This window comes from Rattus norvegicus, chromosome 4 (assembly GCF_036323735.1).
Source record: "Rattus norvegicus strain BN/NHsdMcwi chromosome 4, GRCr8, whole genome shotgun sequence".
Lineage (NCBI taxonomy): Eukaryota > Metazoa > Chordata > Mammalia > Rodentia > Muridae > Rattus > Rattus norvegicus.
The window spans coordinates 159,715,167-159,739,000 of record NC_086022.1 but is presented as its reverse complement, the minus strand read 5'-3'; the positions used below and the strand labels follow the sequence as shown (position 1 = coordinate 159,739,000).

The following is a 23,834-nucleotide window of genomic DNA, read 5'->3' as shown; positions in this document are numbered from 1 at the left end:
GGCCTACTGAGGTAATGTCCCAGCTAACCAGTTTGGGGTTTAGGTTCTTTTCAGTCCCAAATTTACAGTTGACTATTATATTTCTATATTTTCATTAGCCTCCCCCCCCCACACACACACATAAGAAGAGTGAGAAAAAAAATAAGACAGAAGCACTGTTCTTTTTTTTTTTTTTTCTTTTTTTTCAGAGCTGGGGACCGAACCCAGGGCCTTGTGCTTGCTAGGTAAGCGCTCTACCACTGAGCCAAATCCCCAACCCCGAGAAGCACTGTTCTTATATTGTAGAACTCAGAGCAGACACTGCTCAGGTCCCGCCCGTGTGTCTCCCAGCTCCCACAGTGGGGCTTCTGCATACTAGGCCCAGGTTGACAGACACCGAGCTGACAGCTCAACCAATCTGGTGGGCACACATTAACTAAATGGGTCTCCTCTTTCCTACTTTCTCCACATCCTCAAAGTCACACATGCCTTTCTCAAATGCAAAGTTCTCTCCCTTTCCCCGGGCTACCCAGGAGTCAGAGACAGCCTTGTTGCAGCTATGAACTGTGGGTGAGTCACCAACCATGTGACATGGAACCTCCTCCCTTCCCAAGAAAACTAAGGAAGTGTCTGTTCTTGTACCTGGGCTGGAGTACTCCTCAGAGGGTGTGTGTAACAAGTGTGCAACACACACACACACACACACACACCAGCTATCTGTCACTGGGGTTGAATTCTCCTCAAAGCCCTTGCCGTGCAGTCTCCTAGGCCATTTACATATCTTCTAACAAATCTACCCAGAAGTCAACCTGTCTCAACGTCCCCTCGAACCCCAAACCCAAGACTTTTCACTGTATATATTCATAAAACCCCCCAAACCATTCTTAAGTATTCATATTCATGAATGAACATACATCAACACACATTTCAAATTAGCTACGCCAAGGATAGTCATTTTGCTGTTCAGTGAGTTTGAAAATATCCAAGAGGCTGGAGAGATGAGGTGTATTCCTGGTTAATGGGGCTTGCTTGTCTTTCACAGGACCCAAGTTCTGGGATCCACATCCATGCAGGGCACCACAAAACCACCTCTACCTTCAGCTCCAGGGAGTGCAATGTCTTCTTCTGAACTCCACGGGTGCCCATTCACCCACAGCACAGACAGACACACACATGCATGAATAAAACCGATTATCTTTTAAAACTCCAAACTGAAGCGACCAGAGGTTTGCAACTCAGTTGTTTTCAGAAACACAAGGAGCAATTTAATTTTTGCCCCATGGAAATCAGTTAGCCATCCTATGTTTAGAAAGGGTAAGTCTATTAGAATTCTCCTCTGGCAGCATCGGATGGTACAGACGCATTGTCTCCCAGGGTTACAGAAATCACAATAGAGCACAACACCCTTGTTTCTTTGTCACAAATGGTTCAGCAGAACCCCAGGGTTTCAACAGTGGAGAGTCCCAAAAAACCAGCACATTTCAACGTTCCCTGAAATGTGGCCGTGAAGTGATGTGCTGGGATAGTTCACGAGGACTTCTAATTTGCTCAGAAGAGCTGCCAAATTCACACAGAGTGCCACGCACGGAGCACGGCAGCCCAAAGATCTGAGCAGGACCTCAGTGACACAGAACTCCTGAAGACAAAGCAGAGGGTGAAATGGTACCCAAAACAAAGAAACAGACAAGGACCCCAAACCAAACAGCTCAAAGGGGACCCCAAACTAGAGAAGACAAACACCTGAGGTACATCCAACCAGGGAGAAGCTTACCAAAGGCCAGACTTTCTCACGAATCCAAAAGAAAGTCCAAACATCTTTCTTTGCTTTACCAAATTGGTCTCTCTCTCTCTCTCTCTCTCTCTCTCTCTCTCTCTCTCTCTCTCTCTCTCTGTGTGTGTGTGTGTGTGTGTGTGTGTGTGTGTGTGTGTGTGATAGTGTATGAAGTGGAAAGATAAGAAAATAAAATGGCTTCAGACACTGAGTGTGACTGGTTAATGTTTCTTCTCCATCTGGGGTTTGAAGGTTCGTGTCTATATGCAGGTGACGGCTGGCACAAGATAAGGCAGGCCGGTGATTGGGCAGTGAGAAAAAAGTAAGGCGTGGACAGAGTTTTTGTAAGGTGGGAGAGAAGAAAAAGAAGGGAAGCGAACCAAGATGGAGGCAGAGAAAGACGACCCAGATCCGTGCGGCCTTAAATGGCCACAGGTAGCTATGAATATTTCTTAAGGGATGGATTTTTATAGGACAATTTGTCTTATCTAGGTGGGCGGTTATGTCATTATCAATTGGTTGTGAGTTTATTATGTGGACGTTTTGTGGATTGAGAATTTAAGATGTACATCTGATTGCTGAATTACAAGCTTATTGAGTTTTGATTTTAATGGAAAACTGGGAGTTGTGACAGGGGGCAGATGCTGGGAACGTGAGCAGAGTTTGCAGTAACAGAGCCTCGAGATAGGCGGTCTCTGTATGAAACTGGTGTGGTGGTGACCTGCCTGCCTTGGGAACTAGAAGGATGGAGAGGCTGCTGCCGGGCTCAGACAGTAGCTGGCGGCAACGTGGGATGGAGATTAGGAGCTTAGCGGGTGAGATGCTTTGCTGACTAAGGTGAAAATAGTCCGCCCATGCCACATGGCCTACCAGAGCTGGGAATAGTGCGGGATGGTAAAATTCTCCATTTATAATATTTACCTCAGGGCTGGAAAGATGGCTCAGTGGTTAAGAGCACTGACTGCTCTTCCAGAGGTCCTGAGTTCAATTCCCAGCAACCACATGGTGGCTCACAACCATCTGTAATGAGATGCCCTCTTCTGGTGTGTCTGAAGACAGCTACAGTGTACTCATATATAATAAATAATTCTAAAAAAATAAATAAACAAACAAACCCTATTTTAAAAAATAATAATAATATTTACCTCAATGGGGCTCAAGTGGGTAATGCCCACAATATGTCTTCTCCTGGCCATGGCTTATCAGAACCTGAGCCCTGGCAGTCCTAACAACCTAGGCTTGCCTACCAACCCACAGGCCAATTAAATTCACAAGTAATCATGAAAAGAACAACAGGGAGGTTGACTCAATGTGGCCACATTAGAAAGAAGAGCAGAGTTTCAGCGACACCCAGGTCTAGTTTTGTAGTCCTGATGCGAGGTTCAGACTTAACTAGAGAAGCCGGTCCTGATCAAGATGCTGCCCCACCCATCGCTGTCTCCAATCTCCCCTGCAAGATGGTCTGACAAGTTCTCAGAAATGTGTGAGATCTCGTTCCCAAAACTATGTTCCTCTTCTGCCTGGCACCAGGCTTTAGTCTTCCTTCGCAGGTATGAGATTCATGGGAAATTTCAGTTTCTTGGGGAGCCACCATCTACAGTCTGGTAGCCGATAAGAGGGGAAAGGGTGTGTGTTTCCTTAGAATATCTTTGTTCATACCAGGAAGATCACATGGACATGAGGAGGTTGGACCAAGGGGCACTGGAGCACTACACGCAGTGCTGTGGACATCAGGGAGGCTACCCAAATGTTTGGAGCCTCAGGAACCCTTGACGCCCGGTACAGAGAGACAGGAGTTGCTGTCTGCCGCCATACTGCTGCACGCCGAGCTTTGGTCCTGCTTCGGTCTGATCATTCCTTGCTATGTCCCCGTTCCTCCTCGTGAAGTGGAATATTCATTATGTGCCATTGTGTACCGGAAGCTTATAACTTTTTTTTTCTTTTCTTTTTTCTTTTTTTTCGGAGCTGGGGATCAAACCCAGGGCCTTGCGCTTGCTAGGCAAGCGCTCTACCACTGAGCTAAATCCCCAACCCCATAACTTTTTTTTTAATTAAACAGGAGAAACTTTGGACTTTTGTGATTATAGGGCAAAAGATGGAACGTCTTGGCCTGAAAGTGATCTATCTGGGTGTCACTTTGTCAAGGGCTGGGCTTGTAATGGCCGACACTGAACTCGACCTAGAATCCCTTAGGAGGAGAATCTCTGAACATATTTCTGAGAGTTTTTAGATCGGATTAACTGAGGTGGTTTGAATGAGAAGTATCCCACAGGGTTAGGTGTTTGAATACTCAGTCCCCAGTTGATGGTGCTGTTTGAGGAGGATTAGGAAGTGCAGCCTTGGTAGAGGAAATATGTCACTCTTGGGGGCAGGGCAGGCTTTGAGGTTTACAAGCCACTCTCCCTTCCCAGTCCCCTCCACACCCTTCTGATTGCAGTTTGTGGTGAGTGATGGAGTCTTTGGCTCTCAGCTTTCACCTCTGGCTGCCAAGACTGCCTCTGCCTTTATGGACCCTAAACCTCTGGAACCATAAGCCCCAATAAATCCTTCCTTCTCTAAGTCCCCTGGGTCACACTGGTTTACCACGGCAAGAGAAAAGTAGCTGACACAGGGAGGAAGACCAGCCCTAAATGTGGGTGGCGCCATCCCATGGAGGGTCCCAGCACCGAGCTCTTGCTCTTCCTGACAGCCGTGCAGAGGGACGGGCTACCTCCTCACTAACTCATCCCCTTGACCTGTAAGCCCGTCCTCCCTTACGTTGCTTTGGGTCAGCATTTGATGGTGGCAACGAGAAAAGGGACTCACAGACCGCATGAGCCAGCGATTCCTTCAGGCGGTCTCAAGAGAGTTAAAAACACATCCGCACGAAAGCCTGTATGTGTTTCTGTTCTGTTCACAGCATTGTGGGTTTTGTTTTTTAATATTTTTGCTTGGCAGTAAAAGAATTGAACCTGGGGCCTTATGTGTTCTAGATGTCAAGGCAGGCTAGTTTTGTGAACTTGACACAAACCTAGACATACATGGGGAGAAGGAATCTCAACTGAAGACCTACGGGCCTGGCTGTAGGCATTTTCTTAACTGCTAGCAGATACGGAGGGCCCAGCCCACTGGGGGAGGTGCTATGCCTGCCCATGGGCTGTATAAGAAGGTAGTTGAACAAGTCACAGGAGCAACCCAGTAAGCAGTGTCCCTTTCAACACCCCCTGGCCCCCCAAATTTGTTTCTGTTCCTGCCTTGGTTTCCATTTCTTCCCCCAAGTTGCCTTTTGTCATGGTGTTTACCAAAGAAACAGAAAACAAACCAGACCATGAAGCAAGCAATCTTCTACTGACCTATAGCCCCAAACCCTCTAATAGTATTAAGGGTAAAAAAAAAAAATTAAGATCCATACAATGGAATATTACTCAGCCATGAGAAGAGTGAGGTTCTGAAACTGAACCCAGGGCCTGGAGCACATTAGGTAAATATTCTGCTACTCAGCTATATCCTTGGACCATTAGCCTAGAAATGTAAGGCCCTAGGCTCTGTTCCAATAACACACATGCATACAAAGACACACAATATACACACACACTCACTCACTCACTCACACACACTCACCCTAACGCTTGTTTTATCTCAATAAAAAAGACCGCACAAAAGATCCCTCCCATCTGAGCTGAAGTTGGTACAGTCTTAAGGAAGACGTCAAGCACTAAGCAGGAGCTGGGAGCCACCCAAGTCCCCACTGTCACCTGACGAGTGAGGTGAGGAACACACCAGTCAGTTAGGGCTGAAGCCTCCATAGTTGCTAAGAGAGAAAAAGGACAGGTCCATTGCTTTTCCAGAGGCTTGTCTCAGACCAAGAGCAGAGGCATCTATGTGACTGAGGCCCCCTCCCTGTATCAGGAGGATGGGACTTTTGTGGAGGGAAGATCCACGAGTCAACCTCAGAATACGTAAGGTAACCCAAGGATAAAAAGACATCAGTCACAACAAAGGAGCCACAAACAGCCTCTCCTGTCATCAGGAGAATGTGCACCAAAACAAGACAACCTTTCCCTCCTGTTCAGCTGCCAGGAAGGGCTTTTAATATGGAAAGCTGAGAGACACTGAGTGCTGTCATTGTGCAGAAGGTAGGAATGAGCACTGGAAGAGCCACTTTGGGAGGCAACCTGCCAGCATCTGTTCAAGAGCGGCGTCTAGCCTGTGATTCAGCAAGTCCTGTGCCCAGTTCCCATTGCAGACACACTCCCGAGCGTGCAGGGAACTCGGTGTTCTGATGCAACATCATGTGCTGTAGTGAAAGGCTGGGAGAGGCCTCGGTGTTCGAGAATGTACGGACCTCTAAAGAGCCTCTATACAGAGCCGGTAGGGTGGCACCAAACTGTCACCCTGCACGTGGGAGGGGGAGGCCTGAGGATTGGGGGCTCACAGGTCAAAGGTGTGTATTAGAGGGTCATAGAAAGTTTGAAGCCAGCCAGGCTACGTGAGACCCTATCCTATCCCCCAAACCCCCAAAAAGGCTCCGTACAAATACTCTCTAGCAAGGTGAGTAGTTCTGGGTATAAAATGAAGTGGGTGACAAGACGTCTACTTATATTTAAAAGGCAAATCTGGGGGCTGGGGATTTAGCTCAGTGGTTAGAGCGCTTACCTAGGAAGCGCAAGGCCCTGGGTTCGGTCCCCAGCTCCGAAAAAAAAAAAAAAAAAAAAAAAAGGCAAATCTGAGGAGCACACGCTGTTCATCATTCATGATAAGAAGACAGGTGTGCTGGGGCCCTTGAGCACCCCACCTTGAAGCTGAGGCACCAGATCAATAAAAGAAGACTTTTTTGTCGGTGGTGGTTTTGTTCATCTGTTTTGGGTTTTGTTTTGTTTTGTTTTTTCTAGACAGGGTTTCTGTATGTGGCCCTGGCTGTCCTGGAACTCGCTCTGTAGACCAGATCCACCTGCTCCTGCCTCCTTAGTGCTGGGATTAAAGATACATGCCACCACCACCCAGCCCTGCTTGTTGTAGTTTTCTTTATCTGAGAAATAAAGACTTTACAAAGCACATAAGAACACGTGTGGGAGTGGGCCTGGGGAGATGGCTCAGCCATTAAGTTACTGGCTGCTCTTCCAGACGGACCAGGTTCAGTTTCCAACACTCACTTTTGGTTCATAAGCAGCAAATAACTCCAGTTCCAGGGGATCTGCTGTCTTCTTCTGGCCTCCAAGGGCAGCAGGCATGCACACGATACACAGACACACATGCAGACAAAATACATATACAATAATAAAATGCTTTATTTAAAGACAAAGAGCCTGTGTCTGTCAGTCATAAGCTGTTTTGTTTCCAGAGGGAAATTTTTAAACAGTGGAAAGCCTCACGTAGGATTTCTTCCTTGGGCTTTATTTCTGGTTCTGTGTTCAGAGACTAATACCAGCTTTATTTGACATTTCCTTCAGAGAACAGAGGCGACTGTCATGCCTAAAATAAGGAAGGGAAAGTCGGTGCAGCACGAAGGCACACCCTTATAATCTGAACAGTTGGAAGGCAGAGGCCAGAAGAACAAAAGTTCAAGGTCAGTCTTAGCTGTACAGCAAATTGTAGCCAGCCTGGGCTACTTGAGACCCTGCCTCAAAGAACCAAAACATAGGCTGACAGGATGGCTTGGCTGAAAAGGCACTTAGTGCTCAGCCTGACAACCTGGTTTCAGTCCCTTATTTTTAGCCAAGAATACCCCTAAAATTACTTTTTTTTTTTGGCAGACAGGTTACCATGTGACCCAGGCTGATTCTGAATTTGCTTTATAGCCAATTATGACTTTGAACTATTTATCCTCCTGCCTCTACCTCCTGAGTGCAGACTCTGGATCGTGTCCGCACGCCTGGCTGCCTACGATGGTCTCAGAGACGCATCTATATTTACGTCTCTAAGTTCCCGATGAATACTCCTGAGACGGGGCTTACATCTACAGAAGCAGACAGAGAACCAAGACTAAGAAAGGAGCCTGAGGAGACTAACCAAAGGGAGCGAGAGGCAGGACTGGCAGCACGCACTAATAACCCAGCAAAGGGAGCAGCAGGTAGAATGATCGGGAGCTCCAGGTACTGACTGGAGCCAACTACATAGTGAGTTCAAGGCCAGCTTGGGCTATATAAGAACCTAACTCAAAGAAAGAAAAAAAGAGATAGAAAAAGAAAGGAACTGAGTCTTATCTATAAACTTTTATCTCTTTTCTTCAAGATCTTAAAATATAATTTACAGGTTTATTGTATTGTGAACTCCATTACACACACACACACACACACACACACACACACACACGCTATGAATGCCCACAGTAAGATCAGGATGTTCTGACCAGTCTTCCCTCTCCGGCCAGGCAGAGCCAGCCTTGGCATGTCCGTTATCCCTCTCGGTTCTTCCCCTCGCTAGCCTTACCTCTGATGTGTGCAGTCTGGAGAGCAGATGCTTTGGGAGTTTGCGCCTATGAAATACACCCCACGTACCGCTCAGTCCCTTGATGATGATGATGATGATGATGATGACGACGACGATGACGACGATGACGATGATGATGATGATGATGATGATGATGATGATGATGATGATGCTTTTTTCCCACAAATCTCTAAGAATATTTTTTAGGGGCTGGAGAGATGGCTCAGCAGTTCAGAGCAATTGTTGCTATTGCAGTAGAGCCATAACTAAGACACCGTGCCATGTCAGAAGTCAGTGTCTCATAGCCTCCTCTCCATCCCCCAGTTCTTAACCCTTTCTGCCTCTTCCCCAGGAGGCTCCCTGAGCCTCTGTGGAGCAAGTGTGGTATAGCGGTCTCATTTAGGGCTGAACACTCAACTGTGACTCATTCTCCACACTCTGCCCACTTACCAGTCTCTGTATTAACTGCTGTCCACTGCAGGCTGAGAACAGCAGTAATCCACGGGCATAACTATAAATATTTGGCAATTTAACGGCATGTGGAGGCTGCCCCTGGAGTCTATGATCTCCCAAGCCACAGGCTTTTGATCTACTAAATTTTATTTTAGTTTTAGTTTGATTATTTCTTTGTGTGTGTGTGTGTGTGTGTGTGTGTGTGTGTGTGTGTGTGATTTGTGTATATGAGTGCAGGCACACAAGAGTACAACTTTTGGAAGTGGATTCTCTTCTACCATGGATTCTAGGGATGGAACTATGGAACTCAGGTCTTTAGGCTTGTTCTAAAAGCACCCTTACCAGCTAAGCCATCTCACTAGTCCTGGCTGCTTCTTCCACCACATTAACTCCTAACTTTACACTTTTCCAAACGTTTACCATTTGATTTGTATTGTGGTTTTCCTAGCAGCATATGGGGACCCCAGTACAGAGCTCCCTGACTGTCCTGACATCCCAGGAAGCAGACCGTTAACAACAGATCGTACAGGAGGAGCAGCCACAGAGCGCACCCTGCCAAAGGAAGCAGGAAAGCGGGTGGCAGCAGGTCTGCAGGGACCACCAGACCAGAACTGATGGAGAGGCATCAACAGCAGAGGCTACTATTAGGATGTATGGCCTTGTTGGAGTGGGTGTGGCCTTGTTGGAGTGGGTGTGGCCTTGTTGGAGTGGGTGTGGCCTTGTTGGAGTGGGTGTGGCCTTGTTGGAGGAAGTACATCACTGTAGCAATGGGCTTTGAGGTCCTATGCCCAAGCTTCCTCCAATGGAGAAGAGAGCCTCCTCCTCGCTGACTGCAGAAGTGAAAATGAGTCAGTCTCCTTCTGACTGCCTTTGGTTCCAGATGTATGTAGAGCTCTTAGCATCTCCAGCCGTGCCTGCCTGGATGCTGCCATGCTTCCTGCCGTCATGATAATGGTCTGAACCTCTGATGCTGGTCCTTATAAGAGTTGCCTTGGTCATGGTGTCTCTTCACAGCAATGGAAACCCCAACTAAGACAGTGCATTAGAATTTAAAAGAGGGGGTTGGGGATTTAGCTCAGCGGTAGAGCGCTTGCCTAGCAAGCGCAAGGCCCTGGGTTCGGTCCCCAGCTCCGAAAAAAAAAAAAAAAGAAAAAAAATGTAAAAGAGGAGAAAGTCCTTAGCTTGCCCAAGCTATCCTCTGGACTGACTGCCTCTGCCTCCAGACTCCAAGTCTGGTGTCTAGTAGTATTGCTACAGTAGTTTCCAGCCTACAGACATCCGAGGACGCACTTCTCACAGCCGCGACTTATTCAGGAGGGCGGCTCTTGAACGGCACCCATACCTGCCAGAGGTTTTTATGTAATAGATCCAGGATGCCAGCCCTGAGTCCAGCATCACGCCCATCCCGTGTTGCTATCTGCCTTGTTTCAAGTTGTCAGTCCTGAACTGTCAACAGGGACTGACAATAAAGTAAGTCCTATCTGCTGTCTGCCCACTCTATTCTTAGAGGAGGGCCGGACAGGAATCCAGTCATAACTAACTGCCTCAGTTAAAATACATGTGGTATGGTGGTGACCCAGGCCTTTAATGCCAGCACTTGGGAGACAGAGGTAAGTGGATCTCTGTGAGTTCAAAACCAGATCTGGTCAGTTTAGTGCCATCCAGGGCTACATAGTGAGACCTTGTCTAAATTAAATCAATAAATATGTAAGTGAATATAGTCACAGCTCTACACAGAAACAGTAAGCGTGGAGAGCATTGTGCATATTTTAAGGACAGCTAGTGGTTCAGACACTGTGAGGGGAAGCCCCTGTCCTGCTCTGCTCACTGAGAATCCTCATCTGCTCAGGCCAGGAAGACAAGAGCTTCTCAGGGGCACTTTCAGCTCGAAGAGGCCTGGCGCACAGAAAGAACACTGTGTCTCTATGATCCAAACAATGAAGAAGGGTGACAGTTCTCACCCTTGCCAGTCAGGAGTAGGAGCAGGAGGGCCAGTGTTTAAGAGCTGGCTCCGGCTGTCTGTACCACTCATGTGCAGCATTTGCTGATTTACACTGTCTGTCACAAACATCCTGCCATGGCCAGTTTGTCAGTTTGATGCCACAGCACGTCATTGTAACGTTCCTGAAAACAGAACAATCTGGCTTTGGCCGCACAGACCGGCTCTTTGCCGTTTAGCCCTGCTTCGGATGACACTCACAGGCAGAGGGGGAAGTGGAGGTATGAGGTAGCTGGCAGGGCCTACAGAACTCCAGTCTCTGGGGGGAGGCAGGGTCAAGGCTAGGCCTGCTGTGTGTTGCTCTGTTAGGAGAGCAATCACTCAGACACAGGAGTGAGTAGGGAAGCCCTGAGGCTCGGTGAGAGAGGCAGCCCTACCCCTCCTGCAGATCCCTTTTCTTCATTGTGAGAGAGGAAGAGAGCGGCACACAGGGCCTGAAGGCTGCATCTGTGAAGCACCGTGAGCCAGCTCTGCTGCCATGCTCAGCTCAAAATGACTCTTATAAAGAAAAACTTTTAACTGGGGCTGGCTGACAGTCCGAAGATACAGACCGTTATCATCAGAGTGGGAAGCATGGTGGCCTGCAGGCAGACATGGTGCTGGAGAAGGAGCCTATCAGCAGGCAGCAGGAGGAGACTGCCACATTGGTATAGCTTGAGCCTAGGAGACCTTAAAACCCACCTCCACAGTGACACACTTACCTACTCCAAGGCCACACCTACTCCAACAAGGCCACACCTACTCCAACAAGGCCACACCCACTTCAACAAGGCCACACCTACTCCAACAAGGCCACACCTCCTATCAGTGCCACACCCTAAGGCCAACGATTCACACAGGAGTCTGTAGGGCCAAACCTATTCCAACCATCACACAAGAAAAGGAACTTCACTTGTGCAATCACCCTTGGTGTGCAGACATTATCCCCAGTCAGAGGAAGACTCAACTGCAAGGGCTCTGGGATACGGCAGAGATGATTCAGGTCATGAACAGTGTGGAAGCTTTCGCAGCATTCACCTATCTGATTCTGAACCCCAGGATAGTCCTATGCAGGGGCTTCAGGGTCCCAGGAGCACTCCTCAATGACAGCCACACCTTCCCCTCATTCTGTGGTCCCTTGCCTGGCGACTTTGAAGATTTGTTTTACAGGGTTGACCTTCCCAGACTCAAACCCTCAGGATTTAGCATTAAAGCAGGCACCAATTCCCATGATGTCTGATTTCCTAAGTTAGCTGAACTTCGTATGAGAATTACCTCTCTACACTGTGGTCACATGCGATCCTGAATGTTAACAGGCCCTAAGACGAAAACAGAGAGAGAAAGAAAACCACAAAGGAGGCACCCAAAGGATGTGACCTCAGTTCCCACAACAAACACCTGAAACACTGCACCAGGTTCTTTCACATAGGGGTTCAGCTCTCCAGAAAGGAATGGGCTAAAGGATGGATGTGTAGCTCAGTTAATAGATTGTTCTCTGGATTCAGTGCTAAGGTTTATTTGTTTGTTTTATTGGAGGGTTTGTTGTTTAGTTTTGTCTTTTGACACAGGGTTTCTCTGTGTAGCCCTGGCTGCCCTGGAACTCGCTTTGTAGACCAGGCTGGCCTTGAACTCAAGAGATCTGCCTGCCTCTGCCTTCCAAGTGCTGGGATTAAAGGCCTGTGCCACCTCTCCCAGACTGATGTGAGGTTTCACACTTAGCACTGTATAAACAAGGTGTGGTGGTGCACGGCCATCAGAGAGGAATGTCAAGTACCGAGGCCATGGGCAGCACTGAACCCAGAGGCAGTTGCCAAGGCGCCGTCAGCAAGCATGGTCCAGGGCTTCGTTTACCCGGAGTCTGAGAAAGAAAACCTTGAGAGCTGCCAGACAGGAAACTAGAAAATATATCCTCCTAAATACAAGTAGAAAGCTTAAGGGAAAACTAAACAAAAGAACAAGAACCTATACAACAATTCAGAAGTTCAGCAAAGCCATTTGTCTGCCTCCATGTGCTTTCTAAATGGAAAAACAAAAACAAACTGTCTTCCCAGAGGCCCTTGAAACAGCACGTGTTGTTGCCATTGCTCCTGGCGTTCACCACAGTTAGTTAAGTTAAGTTAGTTAAGACACCATTGCTGAAAACATAACCCAGTGTGGGCAGTGCCGTCGCTAGAGGGATGGTTCTGGGTTGTATAGAGAGCATGCCAGTAAGTGCTGTTCCCCTGTGATCTCTGCTTCAGTCCCCGCCTCAGCTAGGGATGTAGCTCAAGGGTAGAACACTTGCCTAGCGCCGGTGAGAGCCTGACCTCAGCCCCCAGCTCATACCCTCATCTTTCGGCTTCCAAATCAGCAATGACGTCTTCTTGTGGCCACCTCTTTTGTTCTTCTATTTCCACTTGAGATCATCTGAATACGCCCAGTGGAGTTGTTCGTGTCATTAATCCCATGCATTCAGGTGGCAGCGGCATGTGGGTGGATTGATGGGTCCGAGGCCAGCCTGGTCTACAGGGTGAGTTCTTTGACAGTCAGGGCTACTGAGAAACCCTGTCTCAAAAAAAAAAAAAAAAAAAAAAAAAAGAAATGAAGGAAGGAAGAAGGAAAGAAGGAAGGAAAAGAGGAAAGAAAGAAAGAAGGAAAGAAGGAAGGAGAGAGGGGAGGGGAAGGGAGGGAGGGGACCACTGTGATGACATTGGGTTCACCTGATGTTACAAGATAAGAACCAAGTATTAGCACTCTGATTCAGCAGTGGCTTTAACTGACCTTTTCCATCTAATGTGTTTAGTTCTGTGGATGGAAAGAACGCAGCAGTCCTCCAGTCCTCGGGGCTGGCATAGCTTCAGCCTTTTCTTTCTCCCAGCATGAGATTCCTGGGGAAATTCCAGTTTCTTGGGGGACCACTTCTGCAGTCCTCTCTGTAGCCAAAGGATATCTTCATTCCTACCAGGACAGGAGAAAAAGAAATTCATACACATAAAATAAGTAAACCCTTTAAAATTATTTTAAAATATTTTCAAAAACATATTTCTAATAAGAGATTAGTATCTGAAACAGTAACTAAAATGAAGGTGATTAAAACATGAACAAAAGACTTAATAAACGTTTCTTCAGAGAAGCAGCACAGATACCAGTAAATATGTGAAAGGCTAACGAGAGGGGACCTGGGCTGTCGGTGGTTAGTGGATATGGAGTTTGGGGTTATATAGTTTGTTCATGTGTGTGAGGGAGGGAGGTCTCACTGTTTTGGTGGGGATGGTGTAAAACTCCTGGACTTAAACGACCCTCCCACTCAAGCTCCTGGGGACTGAGAACTACAGGCAGACATTCATGATCATGTCCAGCTTAAGAGTTCCAATTTTATAATGTAAAGAGACTATGAAAGATGATGTGTTGGTTGTCATGGTTACGGCAACATGCTTGAGAAGACGACTTCAAAGGAGAAAGGAGTTAGTTTTTGGTTCACAGTCTCGGAGATGTCAACCTCTGACCGACTGGTGCTGACCTCTTGCTTGTGGGCCTGTAGCGAAGCAGAACTGTATGGCGAAAGGGCGTGACAGAGTCCTCTCACTTCCCGGCAGCTGGAAAGTAGAGGGAGATGCAGAGGGAGACAGAGAGGGGAAGGAAGGGCATGAGGATAAGACACACCATTCAAAAGCTTGATCTGCGCACGCCACTAATTCTAACTTGGCCCAACTTCCTATTTAGCCATGAAGTCACCAAGGGAGTTCTTCACAGATGAAGCTAGCTTACCTGCCCAGAGCGCCGCTGCTCCGGCTATGAGCCCTTTGTGGTACACTTCATATCTGTCTTCGTTAGGGTTTTCATTGCTGTGAAGAGACACCATGACCAGGTGTCATTTAGTTGGGGCTGGCTTATAGGTTCAGAGGTTCAGCCCATTATCATCATGGCAGGAAGCATGGTAGCATCCAGGTAGGCATGATGCTGGAGGATATGAGAGTTCTACATCTTGATCCTAAGGCAGCCAGAACAAGACTACCATCCACACTGGGCAGAGCCTGGGCATAGAAGGATTCCACCGCCACAGTGAGGCACATCCTCCCGGAAGGCCATATATACTCCAACAAGGCCACACCTACTCCAACAAGGCACACCTCCTAATAGTGCTACTCCCTGGGACAAGCATTCAAGCATGGGAGTCTATGGGGCCCAAATCTATTCAAACCACCACAATATTCACCACATAACATCAGCGTTACTCCAGGAGAGTCAGGCAGGCCCTGACCCTCCTCTGACCCGTGTGGAGGAAGACAGGTTTTGACCCTAGAGGTAGAATATTAGGTGAGTACACAACTCATGGTCTGGTCGAGATGTTAAGTTCTCTGTGCACTCAAAGCCCCCTTGTAACAACTTTCTTTCTAAAGTTCTTAAATGTCAGGGTAACCATCCATTCCTATAGGGCCAGCCATCGGCTCCCCACCCCTCTCACTGCTGTCTTAACGACTAACGGTGAAGATGTTGGAACCTTGGAATAAGGAAGGAAATTCCTTCAGTTCTAAAGTTGTCATTGTCTCTTCTGGGCGTGTGGTGGAGGGTGGTTTCCTTTGAACATAACGTACTATAGCTCCAGGCTTGTGTGGACCCTTGAAGAGCTGTAGTGGGGGCTGGGGAAAGGGAGGAGGGCGGAAAAAATGAAGAGACAGGAAGCTGAAGTATGAGATAGAGAGAAGAGATCTAACAACCCCCAGGTGCGACCACAGGGCTGTGACATTTCACCAGCACTGTGGAAACAACCGCGAAGCCCCCAAATGAGACATGTCCTTGAAATAAGTCAGCGGGGAAAGAGTGGAGGGGGTTCAACGGCCAGTGCTCCTCCAGAGCAGCAACTCCAGCATCCTCAAATCAGAATTCCCAAAGGAGCAGGAGGCTAAAGATGGCACATGGAGGCGCCCACTTTCTTTTTTTTTTTAATATTTTATTTATTATATATTATGATTACATTGTCGCTATCTTCAGACACACCAGAAGAGGGCATCAGACTCATTTCAGATGGTTGTGAGCCACCATGTTGTTGCTGGGATTTGAACTCAGGACCTTGGGAAGAGCAGTCGGTGCTCTTAACCACTGAGCCATCTCTCCAGCCCAAGGCGCCCACTTTCAATCCCACGTGCCCAGGGCCGTGAAGTGAGATGGGTTAGGTACCTGAAGACACTTAGTGACTGAGCCAGCCAGAAGCAAGAAGGACGGACAAAAACGGGATTAGGTCAAGAAGGAAAGTTGACAAATGTTCCCACAGGCAGTGGGGTCATATCTGTGTCACAGGCTGGCATTATGAAGAAAAGAAGCCAGGCTGGAGTGATAGCTCTGTCAGAAAGTGCAAGGGCCTGAGTCTGATCGCCAAAACCTATGGTTTGGGGGTTGCTTTTGTTTGTTTGTTTGTCTTTCCTGAAGGATCCCAGAGTTTGCTGGTCATTCAGCTTCCTCTACTAGGCAAGTTCCAGGCCAGGGAGAAATAATATATCTTCATCTTCTTTTTCTTCTTCTTCATCATCATCACCATAGATGTGCTTGAGGAATTAAACCAAGAACCAAGGCTGACCTCTGACCTCCATATGCATGAGTACCTACACGCACGTGCGCACGCACACACACACACACACACACACACACACACACACACACGGATTAAAGGGAATTGCAGGTGATATCGCAGAACCAGAAAAGGACACAGGGGACACAGGGCTAACTCTTGCCCTCAATTATATGCAATGCTGGAAGGGCTTCTGTGGCCAGAAAACCAAACCTCAGTTATGTAAGGCTGGTTGTCATGACTACTCTCTGCACGTGCAATAGCTTTGCTGCCTGTGTGTTGTGTCCAAGCTGGTATAGCTTAGGTGGTAGTATTTTCCAGGATGCAAAAAAGCCCTGGGTTCAGTCCCCAGCACCACATAAATGCAAGGTGGCAGCACAGCCCTATAGCAGCAGCCATGGCATGGGGACACACCCTGTAACAGCAGGAACACTCAGGAGAGGGAGAGAGGCAGAAAGATCAGAAGAGTCATCCACAGCTGCAAAGCAAACTTGAAGCTACCCTGGGATATATAAGATAGGCTTCCAAAGTGCTGTGCTCAACCGCGCTACCCCACCTTTAGTGGGGTGTTTTGTGGTGCTAGTTTTAGGCAGAACCTGAAAATGCCATGATTCTAAAACTAAGCTGACCCTAGGAACTTCAGGAATAGTCTGCAGTCTGCTCCTTTCCGGTCACCTCTGAAAGGGCTGGGCTGTGAGCGAGGACACATGCCAGGGACAGGTGAGGGCGTCCAGTGCCCATCCCTGTCAGCAGGACAGACAGCTGTGGGTGTGCAGCGGCCTATCTGGTAAAAGCAGCATGCGGGAATGGTCAGACCCTGGCTTCACTACGGAGAGAGGTGCCCAGGGAGGGCACATGTCTGTGAAGCGCAGCACAGCAGGCTTTGCCCTTCACAGTCTCTCCAGAGTACGGAAAAGAGAAGGGGGTGGAGGCTGCTGAGAGAAAGAGAGAGGGGAAAAAAAAAACCAAAACAGTTACAACTGCCTTCAAAGGTCGGTTTACCACCCGAGCGGAGGCGCGGTGGCTGCTGCCCAGAGCCTATCGGAGACACCGGTGACTCCGTACCAGCAGTTGGGGCTCAGAGAAGCTCTCCCTGAGCAGGAGCCATGGCATGGCCACCCCTCTACTGGCTCTGCATGCTGGGGACCTTGGTAGGGCTCTTAGCTACCCCAGCCCCAAACAACTGTCCAGACAGACACTACTGGATTGGGGCAGGACTCTGCTGCCAGATGTGTGGGCCAGGTAAGAGTGGGCCTGGGCAGAGCTGGGGAGGGGGTGCTGTTTAAGACGAGGGAGGCGCTTGGGGTAAGGCTGAGCTCAAGCAAAGCCAGGCAGCCTGCAGAGCCCAGAGGCATCACCTTGCCTGGACTTTGACTCTGGACCCTCTGTACACAGGGACATTCCTTGTGAAGCACTGTGACCAGGACAGAGCCGCTGCTCAGTGTGATCCGTGTATTCCAGGCACGTCCTTCTCTCCAGACTACCACACCCGGCCCCACTGCGAGAGCTGCAGGCACTGTAACTCTGGTGAGAGGGCAGTGTGTGCGGAAGGTGGCACTGAGAGAGTCTAGGGAGGCATGGGTCTGGCTGTGGGGTCAGAGATGCAGCTACTGCAAGGCTCCCGGGAAGTGGGGCTCATGTCGAAACACGGTGTGCCGTGGGCGGGGAACGTGGGAAGAGATCCAGGGTTTCATGGAAGATAAGCGGAATTTGAGGGATGGGTGAGAAGGACTCTATGGCTAGGACTGAGACAACAAAAGGATGAGGGGGGGCGTGCATTCGTGAATGTCCGTAATCCCAACTACGAAGCAGGCTGAGGCAGGAGGATCACTTGGTCACAGGAATTCAAGGCCAGGCTGAACAACATAGCAAGACCCTGTCTCACAGAAGAAAAAGAAAGGCAAAGCCAAAGAGATTCACAGGGGTTTACGGTCCTCGCCAAGCCTTGCCACATGGTAGGAGGGAAGAATCAACTGGCAAGGTGTCCTCTGAAATCGAATGTGTCCGTGAACACACAAAAAAAATGGAAAAAAATACAATTTAGAAAGCATAGTGCGCCCAGCTCCGAAAAAAAGAACAAAAAAAAAAAAAAAAAAAAAAAAAAGAAAGCATAGTGCGGGAGAGGGGCGCGGTAGTTCCAGAAACCAGGGTTTCAGAGAAGCAGCTTCCAGCCAGTGGACAGCCTGTGTTCCCACGGCGCGCATTTGCAGGTCGGCTCTTCAGAGTCTGGAGTTGGGGAATAACAATCCCAGAAGCCAGGCAGGGCAACCTTTTTAAGCCAAGGCCTTTTTGCGGGAGAAGCAACTAGATCTGTCATTTCTCTTAATGTATACATTTCCGCTATCTGCAAATGAGGAGGTAGGATATCTGCAGCCTCTTTTCAGACTCCCCTGTCGATTCTCCACCTATGCTAGGGTTCAGGGGGCCTGCGTTATCGGACACAAGAATAACATGATTTAAAGAGGCCTCTTTGAAATAATGGTTGCTGGTGAGACACTTTTTTGTGTGTAAAAAAAAAAAGAACTCTTTAACTGCTGTTGAGATATATATTGTATATATATATACACACACATATATACACACATACATACACATATATACACACACATACACACATATACACACATATATACACACATACATATACATATATATATACACACATATACATATATACACACATATATATACACAGATACAAACACATATATACACACATACATATACACACACATATATACATACACACACATATATACACACACACATATATATACACACATATACACACATATATATACACACACGCATATATATACACACATATATACACATACACACACACATATATACACATATATATACACATACACACATAAATACACACTCACATATACACACACATATATACACTCACATATACACACACATATATATACACACATATACACACATACATATATATACACACACATATATATATACACACACATATATATATAAAGTAGAAACTGACTTTAACAACATTTATAGGGAATATGTATGTTCTGGAATGTGGAGGCAGCTGGCTAGTAAGCTCTAGTAACAGGACCATCCCAGTGATTAGGCTGAGGCAAACACCTAACAACAAAGGCCTTGTTGTGTGGGACTTCCAGCTAAGTCCAGCAGAAATATTACCCAGTGCCTAAACCGAATTGAATTATTTTTCAAGTGTTAAAAGTTTCATATAAGTAAGGCCAGGTGTGGTGGTGCACACCTTTAATCCCATCATTCGGGAAGCAGAGGCAAGCAGGTCTCTGAGTTCGAGGCCAACCTGATCTACAGAGTGAGTTCCAGGACAGCCAGGACTGTTAAACAGAGAAACCCTGTCTTGAGGAGGTGGGTAGTATGTGATGTGCCAAGAAAAAGCTTTAAAGTGGCAGTGAGTAGAAAACAAAATCATACAGTCTTCTACTTTCTGTTTCTGTTTCTGAGCCTGGGAAAGGTAGCGGGTGGCATCAGAAGAGGGGCAGATGGCAGTGGGGGAGGGGCAGATGGCAGGGGGAGGGGCAGATGGCAGTGGGGGAGGGGCAGGTGGCAGCGAGGGAAGGAAAGGCAGCATCAAGGGAGGGGCAGAGGGGAAATAGGTAAGGTGCTAGGATTGGAAAACATTCATACCCCGTGAGTCTCAGGGGCCTCAGGAGAGGGTCGGGCAATAGACACCTCGTGTCCCTAAGACCTGTGGTATCCTGTTCTCCTGGCTCTCCTCTCTCCCAAGGTTTTCTCATCCGCAACTGCACGGTCACTGCCAATGCTGAGTGCACCTGTTCCAAGGGCTGGCAGTGCAGGGACCAGGAATGTACGGAGTGTGACCCTCCTCTAAACCCTGCACTGACTAGCCAGCCCTCTGAGGCCCCCAGCCCCCAGCTGCCACCACCCACCCACTTACCTTATGCCACAGGTACGTAGCAGGCTGCTCCTTATCCAGTCTCATGGGGGCCAGAAAGCTGCCAGCCTGGCACTGCCCACCCTGCATTTACCCCCAGCTAGGTTCTGGGCCAGCTTGTCTTCCTTCTGTCTGACTCCTGCAAAATCACAAGCTTTCCACCCGGGTCATCCTGAGAGGCTTCCTGCTGTGATTCATCTGTCTGTTTCTTCCAGAGAAGCCATCCTGGCCCCCACAAAGGCAGCTTCCCGACTCAACTGTCTATAGCCGCCTGCCATGTGAGTGGTCCTCCTAATCCCCACCCCAGAGAGAGCAGGGAGGAAAGAGGGCAGAAGAACAGCCACAGGAAACCCCTAGGCCCTGGGTGAGGGAGAAAGTTCAGTGGAACTGTGCGTGCTGTGCAAGTGTGACGTAATACCCAGAGCCAGAGGAAAAAACTGAGTATGGAAGCGTGGATCTGTAGCCCTAACATTCAGAGGCAGAGACAGGGCCAGCGCAGCTAAAACAATCAAGCTTCTAGGTCAGAGAGGACTAAGCTAGGCTCTGCCTGAACTCACACATACACTCACTAAGCACAAAAGGAGGAAGACAGACAGACAGACAGACAGACAGACAGACAGACAGACAGACAGACAGAGCTAGAGGCAAAGGAGGGGGGAGCAGAATCACATTAGAGATTAGGGGAGGGGACTGGTCTGACAGGGGAGGGTGACTCAGGAAAAGGGCAGGCTGAGGGGTCCAGGCTTAGCTGCTCCTTCAAAGCCTCTCGGGGTACTCTTGCTGTCACAGCCCAAAGACCTCTGTGCAGCTCCGACTGTATCCGGATCTTTGTGACCTTCTCCAGCATGCTTCTTGTCTTCGTCCTGGGTGGGATCTTGTTCTTCCATCAAAGAAGAAATCATGGGCCAAGTAAGGCACAGGCCTTCCCTCCTGCCCTCTCAGCTCTGCCACCCACACCTAAAGCCCCCATCCCACCTTCACCCACCTTCTCTGGTTCTTCAAGTGTCCTTCCCTCAGGCTCCCCTGGCTCCCCCATGCCCCATCCTCCACTCTGGCCTTCTCCTCTCTCCTCACCTTCCCCTCTCTTCTCTCCACTGCTGACCAACACTTGGCTAATTGTCTTTGCACAGATGAAGATAGCCAGGCAGTACCTGAAGAGCTTTGTCCTTACAGCTGCCCTAGGGAGGAGGAGGGCAGTGTCATCCCTATCCAGGAAGACTACCGGAAACCTGAGCCTGCTTCCTACCCTTGATGCGGTGCTGGGGGGTCGGAGCGGGGCGGCTTTCCACTGAGGTAGCATCCAGAGAACTCTGGCTCCTGCCCTACCACCCTCATCAGAACAGTTTCCTGTGTATACTCGACGGATTGCCCTTCTGAGACCGACAGGGACAAGAGCAGGAGCCCGGTGTATGGGGGAGACTCAGGCTCTAGCTGTAAAACAGCTTCTAAATGAAGCCTTCCAGCTGGCAAAGCTACTTGCTGGGGGGCAGTGAGCAGCACAGAGTGTTGTTCTTCCAGAGGACCAGAGTTTGATTCCCAGCACTGTCAGATGGACCAAAACCAGCCGTAACTTTAGATTCAGAGGATCTGACACCTTTGACCTCCTCCAGCACACACGCACACACTGGACACACACACACTGGACACACACACAACACACACACACACTGGACACACACACACTGGACACACACACACTGGACACACACACTGGACACACACACTGGACACACACACACACACTGGACACACACACACACTGGACACACACACACACTGGACACACACACACTGGACACACACACACACACACACACACACACGATTTAAAAAAAAGATGTGATGAGCCACCAGAAGGACTAACTGCCACAAGGGACACTATCTACAGACACACAGACTTTCTGGCTTTGGTCTGTCTTCTCTGTAAGTTGTGACAGTGCTGTGGGAAAGCTGAAACTGAGACTTTCTCTCAGTTGCGCTAAAACTATAAATAAAATTCATTTTTCTATACACATTGTTCTCTTCTCTCAATGTAAGTGAACGCAGAACCCAGAGGCAGGCCTCACGGCCCAGGGGCTCCAGTCACAAGATCACTATGGAAGCTCTCCACATGCTATTTCCCTTCCTACAAAATTAGGGGGAAAACAAGAGGAGGAAGGAGGAGGAGAAAAAGAAGGGTGACAGGGAGCTGGGAAGAAGGCATGAACCGTGAATGCTAGCTTCAAACACCCACTCCTGCATATGAAACAAATGAGCCCTCAGGGTGGCCCTGTGAGCTTGTAATTCAAGGGGTTAGGTGGCAAGGGCGGCGCTTGGAGTGGAGACAACAGGAGAGCACTGTACTTGTTGGCCACCAAACAACTCCAGGTTCAGAGAGAATAAGGCGGTTCAGGTTCTGAAGAATAAGGCGGAGTAATAGAACAAGACACCATTGCCCTCACTGAGTCTCCTCCACACACGAGCACGGCTGGGCATACTCACCCCACACATGTGTATACCACATACACATGAACACTCACCCCACACATGTGTATACCACATACACAGGAACACTCATCCCCACACATGTGTATACCACATACACACGAACACTCACCCCCACACATGTGTATACCACATACACACGAACACTCACCCCACACATGTGTATACCACATACACAGGAACACTCACCCCTACACATGTGTATACCACATACACACGAACACTCACCCCCACACATGTGTATACCACATACACAGGAACACTCACCCCTACACATGTGTATACCACATACACAGGAACACTCACCCCCACACATGTGTATACCACATACACAGGAACACTCACCCCCACACATGTGTATACCACATACACAGGAACACTCACCCCACACATGTGTATACCACATACACAGGAACACTCATCTCCACACATGTGTATACCACATACACAGGAACACTCACCCCACACATGTGTATACCACATACACACGAACACTCACCCCACACATGTGTATACCACATACACACGAACACTCACCCCCACACATGTGTATACCACATACACAGGAACACTCACCCCTACAGATGTGTATACCACATACACAGGGACACTCACCCCTACACATGTGTATACCACATACACACGAACACTCACCCCACACATGTGTATACCACATACACAGGAACACTCATCCCCACACATGTGTATACCACATACACAGGAACACTCACCCCCACACATGTGTATACCACATACACAGGAACACTCACCCCTACAGATGTGTATACCACATACACAGGGACACTCACCCCTACACATGTGTATACCACATACACACGAACACTCACCCCCACACATGTGTATACCACATACACAGGAACACTCACCCCCACACATGTGTATACCACATACACAGGAACACTCACCCCACACATGTGTATACCACATACACAGGGACACTCACCCCACACATGTGTATACCACATACACAGGGACACTCACCCCACACATGTGTATACCACATACACAGGAACACTCACCCCACACATGTGTATACCACATACACAGGAACACTCACCCCACACATGTGTATACCACATACACAGGAACACTCATCCCCACACATGTGTATACCACATACACACGAATACAATTAAAGGGAGGCTTACACTGTAGCTTCACATCCAGCCTCCAATCCCACAACCAGGCCACGCCCCATCTCCTCCATGGGATTAAGGATCTGAGCAGGGAGTTGTCACCAGGGCAGACCAAAAGGATCTCGCAAAAACTG

The 23,834-nt window shown here is 48.5% G+C and overlaps 1 protein-coding gene and 1 long non-coding RNA gene across 4 annotated transcripts; one reads left to right on the top strand and one right to left on the bottom strand.

Moving 5' to 3' along the window:
- Positions 1-1,925: 1,925 nt before the first annotated feature.
- On the bottom strand, positions 1,926-23,831 carry LOC120102390 (uncharacterized). 2 transcript variants are annotated; one of them, XR_005503892.2, is made up of 5 exons: positions 23,713-23,827; positions 21,134-21,237; positions 20,063-20,939; positions 13,350-19,949; positions 1,927-13,133 (listed from the first exon to the last, which is right to left on the bottom strand). It is a non-coding gene; the product is annotated as an uncharacterized LOC120102390 (long non-coding RNA). The 2 variants fall into 2 exon arrangements; XR_010065940.1 differs by lacking the exon at positions 21,134-21,237 and having other exon boundaries at positions 1,926-13,133; positions 23,713-23,831.
- Positions 17,178-22,069, top strand: Cd27 (CD27 molecule). Of its 2 annotated transcripts, NM_001024335.1 has the most exons (6): positions 17,178-17,376; positions 17,530-17,661; positions 19,892-20,074; positions 20,275-20,337; positions 20,849-20,968; positions 21,190-22,069. In NM_001024335.1, the coding sequence occupies exons 1-6, from the start codon at positions 17,241-17,243 to the stop codon at positions 21,309-21,311; spliced, it is 756 nt and encodes a 251-aa protein (NP_001019506.1). In that variant the 5' UTR covers positions 17,178-17,240; the 3' UTR covers positions 21,312-22,069. The 2 variants fall into 2 exon arrangements, with proteins under 2 accessions (NP_001019506.1, XP_038964140.1); XM_039108212.2 differs by having other exon boundaries at positions 17,241-17,376; positions 20,849-22,069.
- Positions 23,832-23,834: the final 3 nt, after the last annotated feature.